The sequence below is a fragment of the Panthera tigris genome, chromosome D3 (assembly GCF_018350195.1).
Source record: "Panthera tigris isolate Pti1 chromosome D3, P.tigris_Pti1_mat1.1, whole genome shotgun sequence".
Lineage (NCBI taxonomy): Eukaryota > Metazoa > Chordata > Mammalia > Carnivora > Felidae > Panthera > Panthera tigris.
In genome coordinates, this window is record NC_056671.1 from 21,186,479 (window position 1) to 21,205,654 (window position 19,176).

General features: G+C 42.8%; 2 gene segments (V, D, J or C); both read right to left on the minus strand.

Moving 5' to 3' along the window:
- Nucleotides 1–3,182: 3,182 nt before the first annotated feature.
- Nucleotides 3,183–3,828, minus strand: LOC102966456. The segment is given in 2 exon segments: nucleotides 3,183–3,610; nucleotides 3,720–3,828. Coding segments are annotated over 2 exon segments (474 nt in total).
- A 13,255-nt stretch (nucleotides 3,829–17,083) lies between these two features.
- Nucleotides 17,084–17,580, minus strand: LOC102966159. The segment is given in 2 exon segments: nucleotides 17,084–17,418; nucleotides 17,532–17,580. Coding segments are annotated over 2 exon segments (381 nt in total).
- Nucleotides 17,581–19,176: the final 1,596 nt, after the last annotated feature.

A 19,176-nucleotide genomic window follows, 5' to 3' on the forward strand; every position in this document is an offset into this window, starting at 1 on the left:
AGATAGAGATGAGATAGATGATAGATAGATAGATAGATAGATGAGAAACAGGATAGATAGATAGATAGAGAGATAGGGAGATAGATAGTTAGATATAGATAGATAGATAGATAGAGATAGAGGAGCAACCTTTGTTTTCCAGACATCTCCTCTGGCCTTCCTGCGAAAAATGGTCTTTCTCCTCTTTGAACCTGAGACCCCTACCTCCTTTATTCATGTGTCATGTTGCCTGTCTTTTGAATCTTCCATGTCTTTGTGGATTCCCTTTATGTAGGCTATTAAATTTCGTTTTCTCCAGCTAATTTGCCAAATATAAATTTGATTCATATTCCAGCTGGAAGGACCCTGAAGAACTCAGGAAATACTCTCCCCACCCCCCCAACAACAGGCCCACGTGAAGTTTCATGAAGGGTCAGACAAGAGTAAGCAAATATGTGAATTCCTAGGACTCCTGATGTACAGTTCCCTATGTCAGGGGCTGATCCTATTTCCTGGAAACATGAGATAGAAGTCCTCCTGCATCAGAGATAGGTTCTCACACTGTTCCAGCTGATGGGGCCCCCTCTCCACCAGTTCCCAAGCCCCCTACCAGGTTCCCCTCCTTCAAATCCCTATCCTCAGTCCCTGCTTCCTCCAAGTCATGAGGACCCTGACTTTCGTCCTCACTCAATCCCTTGTCCAGAACTCCTAGTTTGACTGGGACAGACTCCACAGTCCCTGCTGGGTCACAGCTTCATGCTCCCCTCCTGTCCCTTCATCATCTATGCAGAACTAGGATGTCATTACCAAACGTCAGATTCTGGGGTTCCCTGTTCACCCCTCCAATGCTCCAGCTCCACTGCACCGACCTCACCCCTCCTCATGCTGCTGGGACATAGCTTTCCTTGAAGACATGTTTAACTTCTGTGTCCTCTCTCTTCCCCCAGACACTGTCAGCTCCCTGAGCATGGGGACCCTTCCTGTCATGTCCAGATGTGTCCCACATCCTAGACTCAGGTGTAACATATATTAGGTGTTCAGTAAGTGGTGTGGATGCACAATATCTGGACAGTAGTCTACCCTCAGTCAGACACAGGTGGACTCTGTGTCTCCGGTCTTTCCTGACCTGTCACATACTCTGTCCTCAGGGCAGCCTGTGCCTGGCACCTTGGAATTTCTCTTTAATATGAGAAAATCCTACAATGTTTTCCTGCCAAGAATAAGTTTGGGGGAGCTGAATTTAAGAGAATGTGGGTGATTTTGTAGCCAAAGATTCCTGAGAATGGTCTCAAATTACAGTTTATCTTATTTATTTATTTTTGTGATTTTGGCTTTATTTAATTTTTTAAATTTTTTTCATTTAAATTTTAGGTAGTTAAGATACAATGCAATATTTGTTTCAGGAGTAGAATTCATTGATTCATCACTTACATACAACACCCAGTGCTCATCACAAGTGCCCTCCTTAATACCCATCACACATCTAGCCCATCTCCTACCTACTTCCCACTGTCAGCTCCTACTTTGTTCTCTATCACTGAGAGGTTTGTTTCCCTCTCTTCTCTTCAACCCCTTCCCCATATGTCCATCTGTTTTGTTTCTTAAATTCCACATACGAGTGAAATCATGCAGCATTCTTCTTTCCCTGATTAACTTACTTCACTCAGCATGAAACATTCTAGCTCCATCCATGTCATTGCAAATGACAAGATTTCATTTTTTTTTGATGGATGAGTAATATTCCTTTGCAGATACAGACCACGTCTTTATCCATTAATCAGTTGATGGACATTTGAGCTCTCTCCGTAGTTTGGCTATTGTTAATAAAGCTACTATAAACATTGGGGTGCATGTACCCCCTTGAATCTATACTTTTGTATCTTTTGGGTAAAGAACTAATAGTACAATTGCTGGATCATAGGGTATTTCTATTTTTAGTTTTTTGAGGAACATCTGTACTCTTCTCTAGAGTGACTACACCAGTTTGCATTCCCACCAACAATGCAAGAGGGTTCCCCTTTCTCTGCATCCCTGACAACACCTGTTGTTCCTTGTGTTGTTAATTGTAGCCATTCTGACAGGTGTGAGGTGGATTCTCATCATGGTTTTCATTTTTATTTCCCTGAGGATGAGTGATGTTGAGTATCTGTTAGCCATTTGGATAACTTCTTTGTAAAAGTGTCTATTCGTGTCTTCTGCCCATTTCTTAAATGGGTTATTTGTTTTAGGGGTGTTGAGGTTGAAAAGTTCTTTATGGATTTTGGATATTAACCTATTATAAGATATGTTTTTGCATATACCCTTCTCCCATTCTGTAGGCTGCCTTTTCATTTTGTTCATTGTTTCCTTTGCTGTGCAGAAGCGTTTTAACTTGATGAAGTCCCAGGATTCATGTTTACATGTGCTTTCTTGCCTTCAGCAATGTGTCTCATAAGAAGTTTCCCCAGCCAAGGTCAAAGAGTTTACACCTGTGTTCTCCTCTAAGATTTTGATGATTTCCTGTCTTCCTGTCTAGTCTTCTGTACATTTTGGATTTATTGTTGTGTATGGTGCAAGAAAGAGATCCAGTTTCATTCTTCTGCATGTTGCCATTCAGTTTTGCTGGACCCCTGACCTGAGGAGGAGGGGTCTGATGGGGACACAGTCAACAGCCTCTACCTGGTCCCCTCCTCACGCTCCCCTCTGGCTCCTTGATCATCTATGCAGCACTGAGACATCATCACAGCATGTCAGATTCGGGGGTTTCCTGTCAACCCCTCCAATGTTCCAGGTCCACCTCACTGCCTCACCCTTGTTCACTCTCCAGAAACATCTTATTTGTGTTGCTATTCATGCTTGTTTCTCCTCTTTCTCTCCCAGGACATTTTCAGCAACATGAGGACATAGATTGTCCCTAGCACACTCACGCTGTACTTAAGCCCAAGGGTCATGCCTGGCACATACTTGGTGTTCACCAGAGGGTGTGGAGGGACTGATCTCTGTAGTCATCTATCCTGATCAGGGACACATGGAACCTGCCTGCTTCTGACCCAATGGGGACTCAATTCCCAGGGCAGCCAGCCCCCAGGTGCACAGTAATCCTGCCCAATGGAAGAAACTCAGACAATGTTTTGCAGAGTAGGGTTGGGTTTACGGGCACAATTTGAGAGAACAAGGACACTTTTTCTAGAAAAAATTCCCTAGCCTTGTCTAAGACTCCACTTTTAGAAGAAACAAACAATGAAGCAGCTGTGTTGGCCAAGGGGTGTGAGCTGCACAGAAAGTCCCATTGCTGAGGGGACAGCAGGTTTGGGTCTCACTTCCCCACAGGCCTGGAGCAGTGTGTGAGCTTTGAGACTGTGGTCCCACACTGAGCAGTAATAATCAGCCTCATCCTCAGCCTGGAGGCTAGAGATGCTCAGGGAGGCCACATTCCCTGACCTGGAGCCTGTGAATCTGGACGGGACCCCCGCAGGCCGAGCACTGCTACCATAGATGAGAACTTTGGGGACACTGCCTGGGAGCTGCTGGTACCAGGACACACCTCCAACCCCAACATTGCTGCTGCTTCCCGTGCAGGAGATGGTAACACTCTTATTCACAGGCTTGGACACTTCAGATGGCTGAGTCACCACCGACTGGGTCCAGGACCCTGCAAGTCAGAAGAGAGACATGGGGTGAGAGAGAAGGGTCAGTAGACAGAGCCCATACATGGTTCCACAGTCCTTTCCTCTCCAGCCCTGATCCCAGCCTCCAGCCACCTGTGCAGTGAGCCAGCAGTGTGAGCAAGAGAGGAGCCCAGGCCATGGTGGAGACCCCTGCTCAGCAGTGTGTCCTCAATGTCCCTCAGCTGGGCTCCCAGAGTCTCTCTTATTTCCTCCAGCAGCCCAAAGGGAGGGAGAGACATTTCATGCAAACCAGCCCCCTCCCCCTGGCTGGCCAGCCCCAGTCTGAACCCTGAACCTGACCCTTGTCTGGAAATCTCACCCCAGGAGGGGATGGAGCGAAAGCTGTGGGGCCTGACCTGGGGCTCCCCAAGGGCCTGTGAGCACCCACATGCTAAGCCACAGTGAGAACCAGAGCCAGGTGGCTCCCAGCTGGGATCACAGCACACAAGGCTCAGAGACAGGCCACAGTGCCCCCTGCTGCCCGAGACCCAGACATCCCCATATATGTGGTCTTGACCACTGAATACTTAAAAACATCAATAGACTTTATGATTTATTGTCACAGAAGAATTTAGTGGGAATTACAGATTTCCCAAATACACCCCCCTCTACCACCTTGTCTTTCCCATCATGCAACTCTAGCATGAGTGTGGTCACTTGTTATAAACCATGAACCAACACTGACAAGTCATTGTCACCCAAAGTCTATACTTTACAACAGCAAAGCTCACTCTTGACTTTGTTCATTCAATAAGTTCAAGAGCTATACACTGATATATGTCCATTTTAGAATCACACAGAACACTTCCACTGCCACAAAAAACCTCTGTGCTCCAGCTGTCCATCCCTCCCCATGCTAAAACCCTTGCAACCACTATTCTTTTATTGTCTAAATAGATTTGTCTTTTTGGAGAATGTTACATCCTTGGAGTCACACAGCGTGCAGCCATTACACGTTAGCTGCTTTCATTTAGCAACGTGCAACAAAATGTCCTCCGTGTTTTTTTATGCCTTGGTGCCTCATATCTTTGTAGCTCTGATCAATATTCTATCGTTGGGATTTACTTACCTATCACCTCCTGAAAGGCATTTCGGTTGGCTGCTGACAGGTGTGGGCAGTTATGCATAAAGCCACTGTCAACATACTTGTGCAGGGGTTTTTTGTACACATTGTTTTTAACTCCTCTAGGTAAATGCAAAGATGCATGATCCCTGGATTTTAAAGCAAAACAATGTTCCAGGGTTTTGTTTGTTTGTTTTTTGGTTTTTTGGGGGTTTAAAAAAATTTTTTTTTAATTTACTTCCAAGTTAGTTAGGAACAATCATGATTTTGGGAGTAGAATCCAGTGATTCACCCCTACATATAACAGGCCGTGCTCATCCCAACAAATGTCTTCTTAATGCCTGTTGCCCATTTAGCCCATCCCCCCTCCCACAATCCCTCCAGCAACCCTCTGTTCTCTATATTTAAGAGCCTCTTATGTTTTGTCCCCTCCCTGTTTTTATGTTGTTTTCTTTTCTTCCCTTGTGTTCAACTGTTTTGTATCTTAAATTCCACATATGAGTGAAGTCATATTATATTGGTCCTCTCTGACTAATTTTGCTTAGCATACTACCCTCCAGTTCCATCCACATTTATTGCAAATGGCAAGAATTCAGAGAATGTTCAGTTTTAAAAGAAATTGCCAAAATCTTTTCCAAAGTAGCTGTACCATCCTGAATTCCCCTCACTAATGAAATAGAGTTCCATTGCTCCATATCCTGGCCAGACGTTGGTGTCATCTGTGGTTTTGATTTTGGCCATTCTAATGGGTATGTAACAGTATGTCATTGCTGTGTTATTGTGCAGTTTCTTACTGACATGATGTTGACCAGCTTTTCTCAAGCTTATTTATATCACATGAATATCACCTTTGTTGAGATAATTTGCAGTTTTTAAATCGGCATTGTTTTTACTATTGAGAAGTCTTATCTTTTAAATTAAAAAAAACAAATAGTTCTCTCCTTAAATCACCTTCCATTTGCAGTAGAAAGGAATATGTATAAAGAATTCTATGTCCCAAATTTCCTCCTTATTTCAATCCTTTGTTAGATGCAAATATATGTCATATGTATTTTGTGACTTTCTTGAAATAAGAAGAGATGTATCCAAACGGAGTCTTTACTCCCCATCACGGATGGTGAACATCCTTCTCCTTGTACCTAAGGGCTCTCAAAACACCCTGAACAGAGCTTCAGGGTAGATGGAGGAGCCATTCTCCAGCCTACATTCTTGTAAGTATCAGACTCTCCTCGTCCCCATCACTTTCTGAGCAGCAGTCACTGAAATGGAGATGTCCACAGAGATGATGAGGGGCCCTCACAGGGTCACCAGCTGCTCAAGAGGACAAATGAATAAAGGTGAAGAGGGAGAACTTTTGTTGTAATACAGTGGCAACTTCATCCCCTTCCATGGTGAGTCTAGAACTGGGAAGCCCTTTTAGATTCTGAGAGGGATCAGAGGGAAAAATCATGGAACCTCGCATCAGTCCGCCATTGCATGCAGGCTTCCTTTGCAAAAGTTAGTGACCTTGACTAATCCCATTCAACAGGTTTCCTTCTAGTTCTGTCGATTTTTTTCTTCACTCTGCAGAAGATTTTTATTTTGATGTAGTCCCAATAGTGTATCTCTTCTTTTATTTCCCTTGCCTGAGGAGATATCCCCAGAATAATGTTGCTACAGCCAATGTCAGAGAGATAACTGCCAGTTCTCTCTAGAATTCTTATGTTTTCAGGTCTCACATTTAGGTCTTTAATCCAATTTGAGTTCATTTTTGTGTATGGTGGAAGAAAGTGGTCTGGTTTCGTTCTTTTACATGTAGCTGTCCAGTTTTCCCAGCACCATTTGTTGACAAGACTGTCTTTTTCCCATTCCGTATTCTTGCCTCCTTTGTCAAACATTGATTGGTCATATACTCTTGGGCTTATTTCTGGGCTTTCTATTCTGTTTCCTTTTTTTTTTTTTTTTGTCTGTTTTTGTGCCATTACCATATGGTTTCGATTACTACAGTTTTCTAATATAAATGGAAATCTGGAATGGTGATACCTCCAGTTTTGGTTTTCTTTTTCAAGAATGTTTCACTATTTGGGAACTTTTGTGGTTCCACATAAATTTTAGGACTGTTCTAGTTCTGTGAAAAATGCTGTTGTCACTTTGATAGGAATTGCCTTAAATCTGTAGATTGATTTGGGTAGTATAAACATTTTAACAATATTTGTTCTTCCAATCCATGACAGGGATGTTTGTTCATTTCTTGTGTCATCTTCAATTTCTTTCATCAATCCTTCATAGTTTTCATAGTAAAAGTCTTTCACCCCTTCGGTTAAGTTTATTTTTGGGTATCTTATTATTCTTGGCTCAATTGTCAATGAGATTGATTTCTTAATTTCCCTCTCTGTGGCTTCATTATCAGTGTATAGAAATGCAACAGAGGGGCGCCTGGGTGGCGCAGTCGGTTAAGCGTCCGACTTCAGCCAGGTCACGATCTCGTGGTCCGTGAGTTCGAGCCCCGCCTCAGGCTCTGGGCTGATGGCTCGGAGCCTGGAGCCTGTTTCCGATTCTGTGTCTCCCTCTCTCTCTGCCCCTCCCCCGTTCATGCTCTGTCTCTCTCTGTCCCAAGAATAAATAAAAAAATTTAAAAAAAAAAAAAAAGAAATGCAACAGAGTTCTGTACATTGATTTTATAACCTGTGACTTTATTGAATTTATTTATTGGTTCTGGTAGTTTTTTGTTGGAATCTTTAGAATTATATATATATATATATATATAGTACCATGTCCTTTGCAGTATGATATAATTCCTTACCAATTTGGATACTTTTAATTTCTTTTTGCTTTCTGATTGCTGTGGCTAAGACTTCCAGTACTAGGTTGAATAAAAGTGGCGAGAGTAGGGGCGCCTGGGTGGCTCAGTCGGTTAAGCGGCCAACTTCAGCTCGGGTCATGCTCTCACGGTCTGTGGGTTCGAGCCCCGCATTGGGCTCTGTGCTGGCGGCCTGGAGCCCGTTTCGGATTCTGTGTCTCCCTCTCTCTCTGACCCTCCCCTGTTTATGCTCTGTCTCTATCTGTCTCAAAAATAAATAAACGTTAAAAAATAAAATAAAATAAAATAATAAAAAAAGTGGCGAGAGTAGACATCCTTGTCTTGTTCCTGACCTTAGGGGAAAACTCTCAACTTTTCTCCACTATGATTACTGTGGGGTTTTTATATATGGCCTTTATTATGTTGTGGCATGTTCCCTGTAAACCTACATTGTTGAGGATTTTTATCATGGATGGATATTGTACTTTACCAAATTGTTTTTTCTGCATCTATTGAAATCATCGAATGGTTTTTATCTTTTCTCTTATTGATGTGTAGTATCATATTGATGGATTTTCAAATTTAAATCGCCCTTGCATCCCATAAATAAATCCCATTGGATCATGTTAAATGATTTTCTTAATGTATTGTTGGATGAATTTGCTAGTATTTTGTGGAGGTATTGGCATATGTCCATCAGAGATATTGGCCTGTAGTTCTCTTTTCCTGTGGTATCTTTATCTGGTTTTGATATCAAGGTAATGCTGGCCTGATAGAATTAATTTGGAAGTTTTCCTTCCTCTTCTATTTTGAAATAGTTTGAGAAGAATAAGTATTAACTCTTCTTTAAACATGTGATAGAATTTGCCTATGAAGACTTTTGGTTCTGGATGTTACTGGGAGTTTGTTGATTACTGATTCCATTTCATTGTTTTAATATATTACTTCTTTTTTAATATTTATTTATTTTTGAGAGAGAGAGAGAGACAGACTGCAAGTGGGGGAGGAACAGAGAGAGAGGGAGACAATTGATCTATAGATCAATTGGGAAGCACTCACATCTTGAAAATAGTGAGTGTTCCTATCCACAGACATGGAACATTTCTCAATGTATGTAGTTCTTCTTTGATTTGGCTCATCAGAATTTTCTGGTTTTTCTTACATAGATCTTGTATGTATTTTGCTCAATTTATACCTAAGCATTTCCATTTTTGGAGTGCTAATGTAAGTGAAATTGTGTTTTCATTTCAAATTCCACTCATTCAATGATAGTTTATAGGAAAGCACTTGAATCTTACATTATCATTGTCCTACAACTTTGCTGTAATCTCTTATTAGTTCTAAGATTTTCTTTCTTCTTTCTTTCTTTCTTTCTTTCTTGATGGTAATTCTATTCAATTTTCTTCATAGATATTTATGTCATCTAAGAATAGTACTGTTTTAGTTTTCCCTTCTCAATCTGTATATCTTTAAATGAATGCTTTCTAATGGATGTTGGTGCTTTGTAATACTTAAGAAAAAAAGGAAAGTGGGGTGCTTGGATGGCTCAGTCAGTTAAGCATCCACCTCTTGATTTTGGCTCAAGTCATGATCTCTCAGTTTTTGAGATCAAGCCCAGTGTTGGGCTCTCTGCGGACATCGTGAATCCTGCTTGTGATTCTCTCTCTCCTTCTCTCTCTGCCCCTCCCACGTGTACTCTCTCTCTCTCTCTCTCTCTCAAAATAAATAAACTTTAAAAAAAAAAGGAAAAGGAAGAATTTGGTAATAATTGAAATATCTGAATGGCACAATATCAGTTTCTGTAAGTCATTATAAAGTATAGAAATAAATGACATATTTCTTACAAATAAGCCAAATCATGACAATTTGAACACTAATGCATTCAGTGTATATTTCATAGTGAGGAAACTGAGAAGTCTCAATCATCAGCCTGGATCCCTGACTTCTGAAGGGAGGCCTGAGCCAACCCTAAAGAAGGGAGCCCCTGGCCCAGGGAAGAACTATCTCTGGGTTGTGCATTTCATCTCTGAAGCACCAGACTGATGCAAACTGCTCACTGGGGGTAAGGTATCATTTCAGTGGGTCCATGACTTCATATTCCTCTCCCACAGTGTGTCAGTACCATATTTCTGGAAGCTCACAAGCTCTCTCTGATCAGGGCCTCTAACATAGGACTCAGTGTGTCTTCCTATCTGCTCTCCCACACCCTCTGTTCTCATCAACAAGAGGTTTCAGTTGCCCAGTCTCAGCCTGGATCCTCTCTGGGGTCAGGGTAAATGCTTCCCTATATAACATGGATTCTACATGTACCTATCAGCTGTGTTCATTGGATGCTCTTCCTGTTGATTTGGGTTTTATTGTTTTCATAGAATCAGAAAATGAGTTTACACTACATTCCCATGTCCAGCTGTCTCTAGCATCTGTAATTTATAACATATGTATTATGTAAAATGTATGTGTGATACATACCATTTCAAAATATATGATATCATACATATAAAAAGTATATATGAAATATATAACATTTATAATGTATATATGATATACAGATATTATTTAATTTATATAATATATATAAATTGCAACATGTAACATGTGTACATATATTATGTAACAGAATATTAATAAATACAATGCAGTATTTCATGTTATATATGCTATGTATTAAATTACAATATATCAATAAACCCTACAATAGTATAGCAGATGGCACATATGTAATATATATTTATATATAAAATCATTATATATAATGATTTTATGGTAAATATATATCACATTCATTTATAATAAATACAACTTCTATTCTGTCTTTATTTAATGAAATCCAGATGGTGTGGGTGGCAGCATCAGCACAATCTGACTCAGGAGACTGGAAGGAAAGCTGCAGGGCTACAAGACGATTAAAAGTCTCACGATAGTTCATTTCACTCTTTGATATGGTTAATATAGTTGTAGTCTAGTTTTGCTATTTTACTCAGTATGAAGACTGACATAAAAAGAACATTACTATAAATGGAGCTCTCAACTTTCTGAGAGGTTCTTCCTCCTCTCCTGCACTGAAAACTCTCATGACCTATTACACTACATGCATTGGGCACTAACCAAGATTTTTTGGTAAAAGCTCCATGGAATATGTTGTGGTTGGGTGTCTAAGATTTAGTTCCAAAGAACTGGCATTTATCCCAACATTATAGGATTAAACTGGGGGCAGTGAGCACATGGCCGGATGGCACTGAATGTGTACGTGGACTTGAGAGCTATTGATTGTACCTTCACAATAGTAAGTCATCCAGTCAATCCATGGAGTGGCATCTGTTCTCTTCTTTAAATCTTCCTTAATTTTTTTCAGCAATGTTTTGTAGTTTTCAATTTACAAATTTTTTGCCTACTTGGTTAAGTTCACTCCTGAATGCTTTGTTCTCTTTTTACGTGGCGGGTAGGGCTCAGTCCATTGAGAGTCTGGCTCTTGGTTTGGCTCAGGTTGTGCTCTCACGGTTCGTGAGTTCGAGCCCCACATCAGGCTCTTTGCTGGAAGTCCGGAGCCTGCTTGAGATTTTCTCTCTCTCCCTCTCTTCCTGCCCCTCCCCCACTCTCAAAGTAAGTAAATAAAAACTTAAAAAAATAAATTTTGTTCTTTTCTATGCTGTCTTAATGGAATTGTTTTCTCAATATCCTTCTGGCTTCTTCATTGTTGGCATAGAGAAAACCACCTGATGATTGCAGGGAATCACTACGTGAACTCCTGTAGGAGATACTAGATAGATTCAGGCTAGGGTTGATGATAGAGCCTGTTTCCGTATTTTGGAGGAGTAGGAACAAGTAATGAAGCAGGAGGGAGTATGAGAGGGAAGCTCTGCCTCCATGACCATGAAATGAGCGATCTCACAGGGTAGACTCTGAGCACAGGATGGGCTTAAGAACGAAGGAACCCATGCTGCCTCCACTTTTTATGGGAGAAACAGAAAAGTATAAAGCTTTTTTTTTAGTTGGAGAAATAATTCATTTATATGTTCCAGAACTTATGTAATTATTCATGAAACACATATTTTAAAAGCACCAAGTATTCTCTGATGGGTGCAGGTGAGGGAGTAGTATGAAGAGTCAGGGAGGAGCCGTCTCTGTGTTCCTGACTCAATGGTTCTGCCAGGACTGAGAGGAAGGCTCTCCAGCTCCCTGCTTCCTCAGCGTTGGCCCCGGGGAGAGGACACCAGACCCTCTGCTCACACAGCCCCTCTCTGCTAGTTGACCAGTTCTCACTCCCTCTTCCACCCTCCAGCATTTCCCTGAACTCTTCACTGAACCCCATTTCCTCCTTCTTAAAGAAGGTCAATGACACCAAAAGAGAATCCCTGAAGCTTTAACATCTACCTCGGTCTGTTGGATTATTGGAAGTTGGACACAAAAGAAATGTACCCCCCTCCACTGATTTATGCCATCTTTCAAATTTACACCTGAATTGTGCAAATATTAACCTGTAAGTTTCTGACTATAAATTACTCCTCAATATATATATTTTTATTTTGTTGCTTACTATGCTCCATTACTGAAACATTTTCAATTACATTTGTACAATTTACAGTAACTTGGGTATTTATCTTCCTTAGTAAGAGCAAGAGATTAAAAAACTGTACAATTTTCAAATGCAAGAAGGTGCTTGAAATGTTTGTTACCATCTAAAATAACACATGGTAAAGGCATCAGTAGGATGTGACATGTGCACAGACAAAAGTTCAGGGATGTTGACCAGAGGATAATTCATATTGAGGGGTATTGGAACCACCTAAGTGAAACCCTAGGGGAGAAAGTTGCCAAGGGCCATCAGTCCTCTCCCATATGTGTGTCTGGCCCACCTCTGAGTTTCCCATGTGACGAAGGAACTGAATGAGGAAGCTTGGGAAGACACATGAACCTTAAACAGAACATTGGCTCCGTTAGGATAATGCATTTTTTTTCTATGGTGTAGTTGTTTATTTCCATACATCTATTCCATATATGTGCCCCTTCTCTGTTTCTGGTCTTGGACAAAGGCAGTTAGGAGAAGCAGACGGTGAAAACAGAAATAAGGAACAGATTATCAGGAGGCACATAGAGAAATGTGGTCCAGGGAAGGGCTCTACCTGTGGCAGGTGAATAAAAGGGGAAGATTATTCTGCAGAATCCCCAGTGAGGGTGGGATTTTTTTCCCTGTCCTCTGAGAATGACAAGTGTAATAACGTGGGGAGGAATAAATTACCCTGATGGGGAGGAGCTCAAATGTCTGAAGGTGCCCTGGAGAGGAGAGAAGGTGAAACAAGGAAGAGCAGGGGGAGAGAGGAGAATCTGAGGCAGAGAAAAAGGCCCCCATCTTCCCAGTTCATCGTGGGTTCCCCACTCAAAACCCCTGCCTCTCCACAGATGAGCTCTCTAAGGAACCTGAAGAATGTGGTGGAATGAATGGCTGAGGGTGTGAGGATGCTGGATGGACACAGGAAACCCGTGGGAAGAGTGATCCAGTCATAGCTCAGGCCATTCTCAGCTCGGAGAAGCCCCAGTGAGCTCAGGCACTGTCATCTGTCACCCACATTGTGTGCTCCAGTTTGAGGAAATGCACCTCTTACCTCCTCTCAGAATACCCCTCAGACCTGCACCTCTTACCTCCTCTCAGAATACCCCTCAGACCTTCTTCCCATCAGAAGAGCCCTGCCCCCCATGGGATCCTTGGTATTTGGTCATCTGGCCAGGGGCCTTAATAGTGCTGACATTTCTACTGCTGTGACTTCTGCCTCCAGAGTGAGAGCAGGTGGCAGTTCTGTAATCCCGCATGGAGTGAGGTGTCATCTCCTGCAGGTGAAGGCAGGGACTCCTCTCCGAGCTGTACTTGGGCAGCAGGCAGTAATCTGACATAGATTGTGTGGTGCAAATTAACATAGGACCGTGTAGGAAACATGACAGCACAGCTTTGTGAGGGCGAATGGGGATACTGAGTCTTGCTCCCTCCTCCCCCTCAATCTTGAGAATAGAGTTATTCATGAAAATACAGTGCTGTCACTCCCCATGTACAGCCCCCACATCACTCTAGGCTGGGTGATGCTTCTAGTCACAGGGTGAGAGAAGACATGATCTCAACTCCGTGTGGACTGAGGGAGGACATTTATCATCCAGTTTCTCCATGGCATTAGAGGGGTCACAGTGTAGGAGAGTCACACATAGGTGGGGAGGGTCATGCTTGCCTGTACTGGAGCAGTCTCGGGGTCTTCCCACGTGGGAGGGGGGTGGGCATCAGTGTCCACTCTGGTGTCGAGCCACAGCGCCCTCTGGTGGCCAGAGCATCACAACATGTATGGAAACAACAGCTGGCCCTCTAAGTGGTGACCCGCTTCTGATAGCTTTTCCTACATCTCCAGTAGGAAGACTGGGTGTTGGAACCAGTGATTCCCCAGGTCTTCTCTCTGTGGGGTCCCCATAGCCTAGAGGAATTCCCAGTTGTCCTGCCTCATCTCTCACCTTACTCCTGCTATGTCTCCAGACATATCAGTGGTCCCTACTCTTACTAGGTCGTGGTTTTCACTCTCCACTGGGGGATTCCGCATGCTTGTCTCACAAATTCATGAATTATATTTTTGTTAAATATTCAAAAAATTATTATATTTTGGGTTTGTAGGACATTTACTACAGAATTCCTGATTAACACTTCTTAACTATAATTGACAACGCAGAATCATTTTGGTGAATAAATCTCCTGTGCCAGCTAAAAGTCCAAATTATCTCATGTTGTTACCCTGTTGTGATTTTATGTCCTGAACATGATAATTGTTGCCACATAGAGATGAAAAGTCTCTACTATCCTATTAGCGATACGGCAGAAATTCTCTAAGTGACATCTGCATGTGGGGCACCAATAGCTGGTGTTATCACATGATGCTGGCTTTTGTCACAAGCAAGTAAGACCTAGTGACAGCCCAGGCAGCACAAGCAGAGGGATTTGCCTCCCCTTCGCACTGACCTGGAGCTCAATGTGTGAGGTAACGCTGTCAACCCGTATCTGAGAGTATTGGCCATTTTCAGGTCCAACATGAAGGCCACAATTTAGCAAATATCCCGAGCTCATCAAGGCATCTTTGGTCCTTCAGAAACACTTAGGATCCAAGAATCCTCTGGTTACTTGAGACTGAGTAGAATCTCAGAAGTTGTTGGGAAAGTGCCCTTTCAGTGACAACAAAAGAACATTGTTTGTCATGAACTTTGGAAAAATCTCTGCAAGTTCCACTCAAATTCACTATAAATCTAAAACTTCTCTTAATATTAAAGTCTATTCAATAAAAAAGAGAGTAAGAGCTCTGTGAAAATCATATAGCAAAGAAAAAAAAGAGGAACAATTTAAATTTCTAGCAGGCATGAGGAAATGAAAAAGACAAATAAGAAACCAACTTCCCATCATAATAAATGAAACAGTACAACAAAGAGATCATTGGAACACCTGGGTGTTTTAGTCACTTAAGTATCTGACTCTTGATCTCAGTTCAGGTCTTGATCTCAGGATTGTGAGTTCAAACCCCACACTGGGTTCTGTGCTGAGTGTGATGCTTACTTAAAAAAGGCAGGGGGGGGTCACAGAAGAACTGTATCTAATTGGCACATCAAAATCTTGTTTGTAAATGACAGAGTAGTTCAAGCAACTATAAAGTTTTGAATGAAAATGGATAATGTATATACATACAAAATAAGAAATGACAAAAATGAAAAACAATCTTACTGTTAACACCTATTAATAATAGATAAAAAGGATAATTTCCTAGCAATATAAAAAAAATTCTACCAGAAAGCAATGGATAATCAGACCAATTTCTGAGGGAAAAAAGTGAAACATTATTGTGGAACTATTCTAGAAAATGACATAAGATCCAGTTAGTTTCACAGAAAAAGCAAACAGGCCTTCTGAGATCAGGTGATTCCATTTCTTGGCTTCACATTATATATTTTTCAAAACATTGAAAAGCTAGGAAAATTAAATTTGGTAGAAAGCATGTATAATAGTAAAAACTACACTTGATAAATAAAATACAAAGAAAATTACAGACTAATATTATGAAATATTGATGTAAATATTCTAAATTAAATACCAACAAAGAGATTCCAGTATTACGTTAATATATGGATATACCAGGGTCATATGTGATTTATTCCAGATATACAGTTGGGTTCAATATTGATAGATCTTTTAATAGAGACATTATATTAATAGATGAGTAGATACAATTTTATTTCCTCAGTAGAATTTGGAGGAGACTTTACCAATCTAAAATGAATCTCTTATTTAAAAAAACACATAAATAGAAATAGTCAAATACATTTGCAGTATGGTGACACTTTCTTTCCCACACACATGTAGTTACTGTCACAGCCAGCACCTTAGCTAATGGGGTGCAGGGCAAGAATATTCCACAAGATCAGAAACAGGCAAATGTGACCTTTAAATCCATTATTACTCAGCCTCCTTCTGCAAGTATTAGACCATGCAATTAGACAAGAAAAATCACTTGCTAAATGGATCTTAGCATTGATGGGAGTGGACACGTAGTTCTTCCAAAAGAATCAAAGATACAATTCAGTGATAGATACTCCAGGGCTGGCGCAGCAGTGGCAGAAGAAATCTCCCCAAGGAGCACAAACAACACTGAGAACTAAAGAGAGAATGCCGCAGCTCTGGAATCTTCTAGAGGTAGGTAAATGACCAAGGACTGAGATGCAGGATTCCTCAGCATTAGGGTGGGAATTGAGCACAGTTGGACCTGCCACCCAGAATCCATGAACTTCAGTGCAAAGAGATTCTGTCTCCCAACCTTATGGGAGAGATAGCATTTCTGTGTCCTTTGAGATCTTTTGTCTAGGAAGGGGTTGCTGTGAGTGACGTTGGGAACAGAAAGGAAGGAGAAGCCTTCACTCCCAGGTGATGCCCCCAGAGGGACCTGGGCCCATGGTGGCAGCAACAGGAGCAGCAGAAGCAGAAGCCTTAAGATGAGGCTGAGCAGCTGGTGGGGCCTCTGCTTCCCAGCAGATGACAAAGGTGTTTGACCTTAGTTCCCATGAGCCTGGGGCTCTGAGTGAGCCCTGAGATGCTGTCACAAGATGGTCAGTAAGGAGCAGCCTCGTCCTCAGTTCTCAGCCCAGTGATGGTCATGGAGCCAGAGTTGCTAGACATGGAGCCAGAGGACAGATCAGGGTCCCCAGAGGGTCTAATCATCACAATAGATGAAGATTTAGGGTCCCCTTCATGGGAGCTGTTAGTACCAGGACACATACAGTACACTGTGGGTGTGTCCTGACCCAGACATGGCTGGATTCTGTGTCCCTGGTTCTTCTCTGGCTCACCATGGACTCTGTCCCCTGGGCAGCCTTCCACTGACACCCAGGTATTTCAGCTGGATTTGAGAAGAATCACACAATCTACTGCTGCCAGAAACAGGCTTAGGGGGCAGAATTTCTAAAAAGTGATAAGATTTTGTGGATAAAGTACCCTGAGATGGCTCTCAGACCACAGTTCAGGCCAAACAAATAAAGGGAACAGTTGAGTCGGCTGAAAATTTGGGACTGCTCACAGGAAGTCCATCGCTGTCGGGACAACAGGATTTTGTCTCACTTCCCCACAGGCCTGCAGCATTGTCTAATGACTCTGTCATCAAAGTATTGGCAGTAATAATCAGCCTCATCCTCAGGCTGGAGCCCAGTGATGGTCAGAGAGTGGGAGTTGCCAGACTTGGAGCCAGAAAATTGACTGGGGACCCCAGAAGGACGATTGTTGTTACCATAGATGAGGAGTTTGGGGGCCGCTCCTGGGAGTTGCTGGTACCAGTGTATAAATTCACCACCCCAAAAACTGGAGTCACTGACAGTGCATGAAATAGTGACGGTCTGCCCCAGAGCCCCAGACGCCAAGGGAGGCTGAGTCAGCACAGACTGGGCCCAGGATCCTGAAAGGGGGAGAGACACAGAGAACATGATGCCAGGGTCTAGAGGCAAGAGGAGGATGTGGGGCCCCACCTGTCCTCCCAGAACCCCTTCCCCTGTGCCCATATCCAGTCACCTGTGCAGTGAGTGAGGAGGGTGAAGAGGAAAGGGGACCAGGCCATGGTGGACACCATCACTGATCCTGCCTTCTGTGGCTCCCAGCTGAGCAGAACTCCCCTAATCTGTCCCTTCTTCATCCTCTGAGATAGGGAGGGCCCATCCATGCAAATGATACCCCAGCTCTCTGGACCCTCACTGGTCCTGGGTCCCTCTGTCTGAAGGTGTCACGGAGGTGGGCAGGGGAGGGGCTGTGTGGGGCCAGAGGGTGGAGAGGTTACAGCTGTGAGTCTTGAGCAAGACACAGGTAGTGCCAGGTGGTAAGTCCTAGCTCTGATCACCTTTGGCACCTCAGAAACATGCCCTGATTGCCCCCTGTGTCCAGGCTCAGACACACCACTGTGTGATGTGGTAACCAGAGCCAGACACAGTTCCTGCCTTCCCTCTGTCCACTGTCTCATACCTTAGGGCCAGTCCATGTGTCTCTTATACAAACTCTTCTTAGATCAGGATCAACTGCAGAGAAGTGATGGGTCCCCATGGACACATGACCCTTTCTGCACAAGATGCTAGGTCTTTCCTCTTATGTGATTGCTTCCAGGTTTCCAGAGCCCTCCTTCCTCTGAGATTCCCACAGCACTGTGGAGATCAGGAGCTCTTCTTTTCAGGTTGTTAGTAGAAGCCTTCATGTGCACTCCTAGAGGGGTTACACCCTGACAATCTTTGTTGTCTCTCAGTATTTCCATCAGGTTGAAACAGTTCTCCACACACTGTGGGCAGTGAATCCCTCCTAGGATATGTTCTCCCAACACACAGACACAGTCTGCAGGAGCCCTGCCAGGTGAGGCTGTGTGTGGCACTGACCTCAGTGCCAAAGGATCCACTGTCTAAAAATTCCAGGTGGGATGGAGTGAAAGTAGCAGATACTCTGACAGAATGTATGTGTTAGTCACCACTTAGCCAACCGTGCACATCAAATATATGTATATTATTTTTATAGAATTTAACTCAAAATTGATTTAATCTCAATGTTCATATCATTGTGAATATGCAAGTACAGTCACTAATACACTTTTCCCACACCTGTGTATACGGCAGAAAGAACATGAATGGAAATTGTGATGAATAACATGGGTGGGACCACAATGGAAAGAATGTCTTCTTTTCTTGTTCCAGTAGGAATTCGTGTACTTTTACTAAAATGGCTTGATTTCTTCTTATTTATTTATTTATTCTTTTTACTTATAAGTTTTGGATCCAGGGTCTGTTCCTCCAGGAAGGAAAGCCCACCACTTTGCCCAATGAAACCCCCTGAGGGGCCTGTTCCTGAGGACTTCACAGCCATCTCAGCGATGGAATTACCAAACCCAGAGCTTCCAGGATGGAGGGATTTGGGGTCAGACTCTTCTCTGGGGTAGGCAGAGCCCTAGTCCCTGTGCCTTGTGACCAGCATGTTCAGGATAAAGCAATTGTCCATTCAGCCATCCATGAGTAGAGGAATGAATTCCTGTTACCCAAGGTCATCTGCACCAGACATTTCTGTCAAAGGTCCCACATGTGAGTGGAGGAGAGGTGAAGGTAAGGGGGACTGTGTCCCTGAGGTCACAGGCACTGTGACCCTGGGTTGGAAGACTTTTCCCAGATGTCCAGCCTGACAGGAGGTG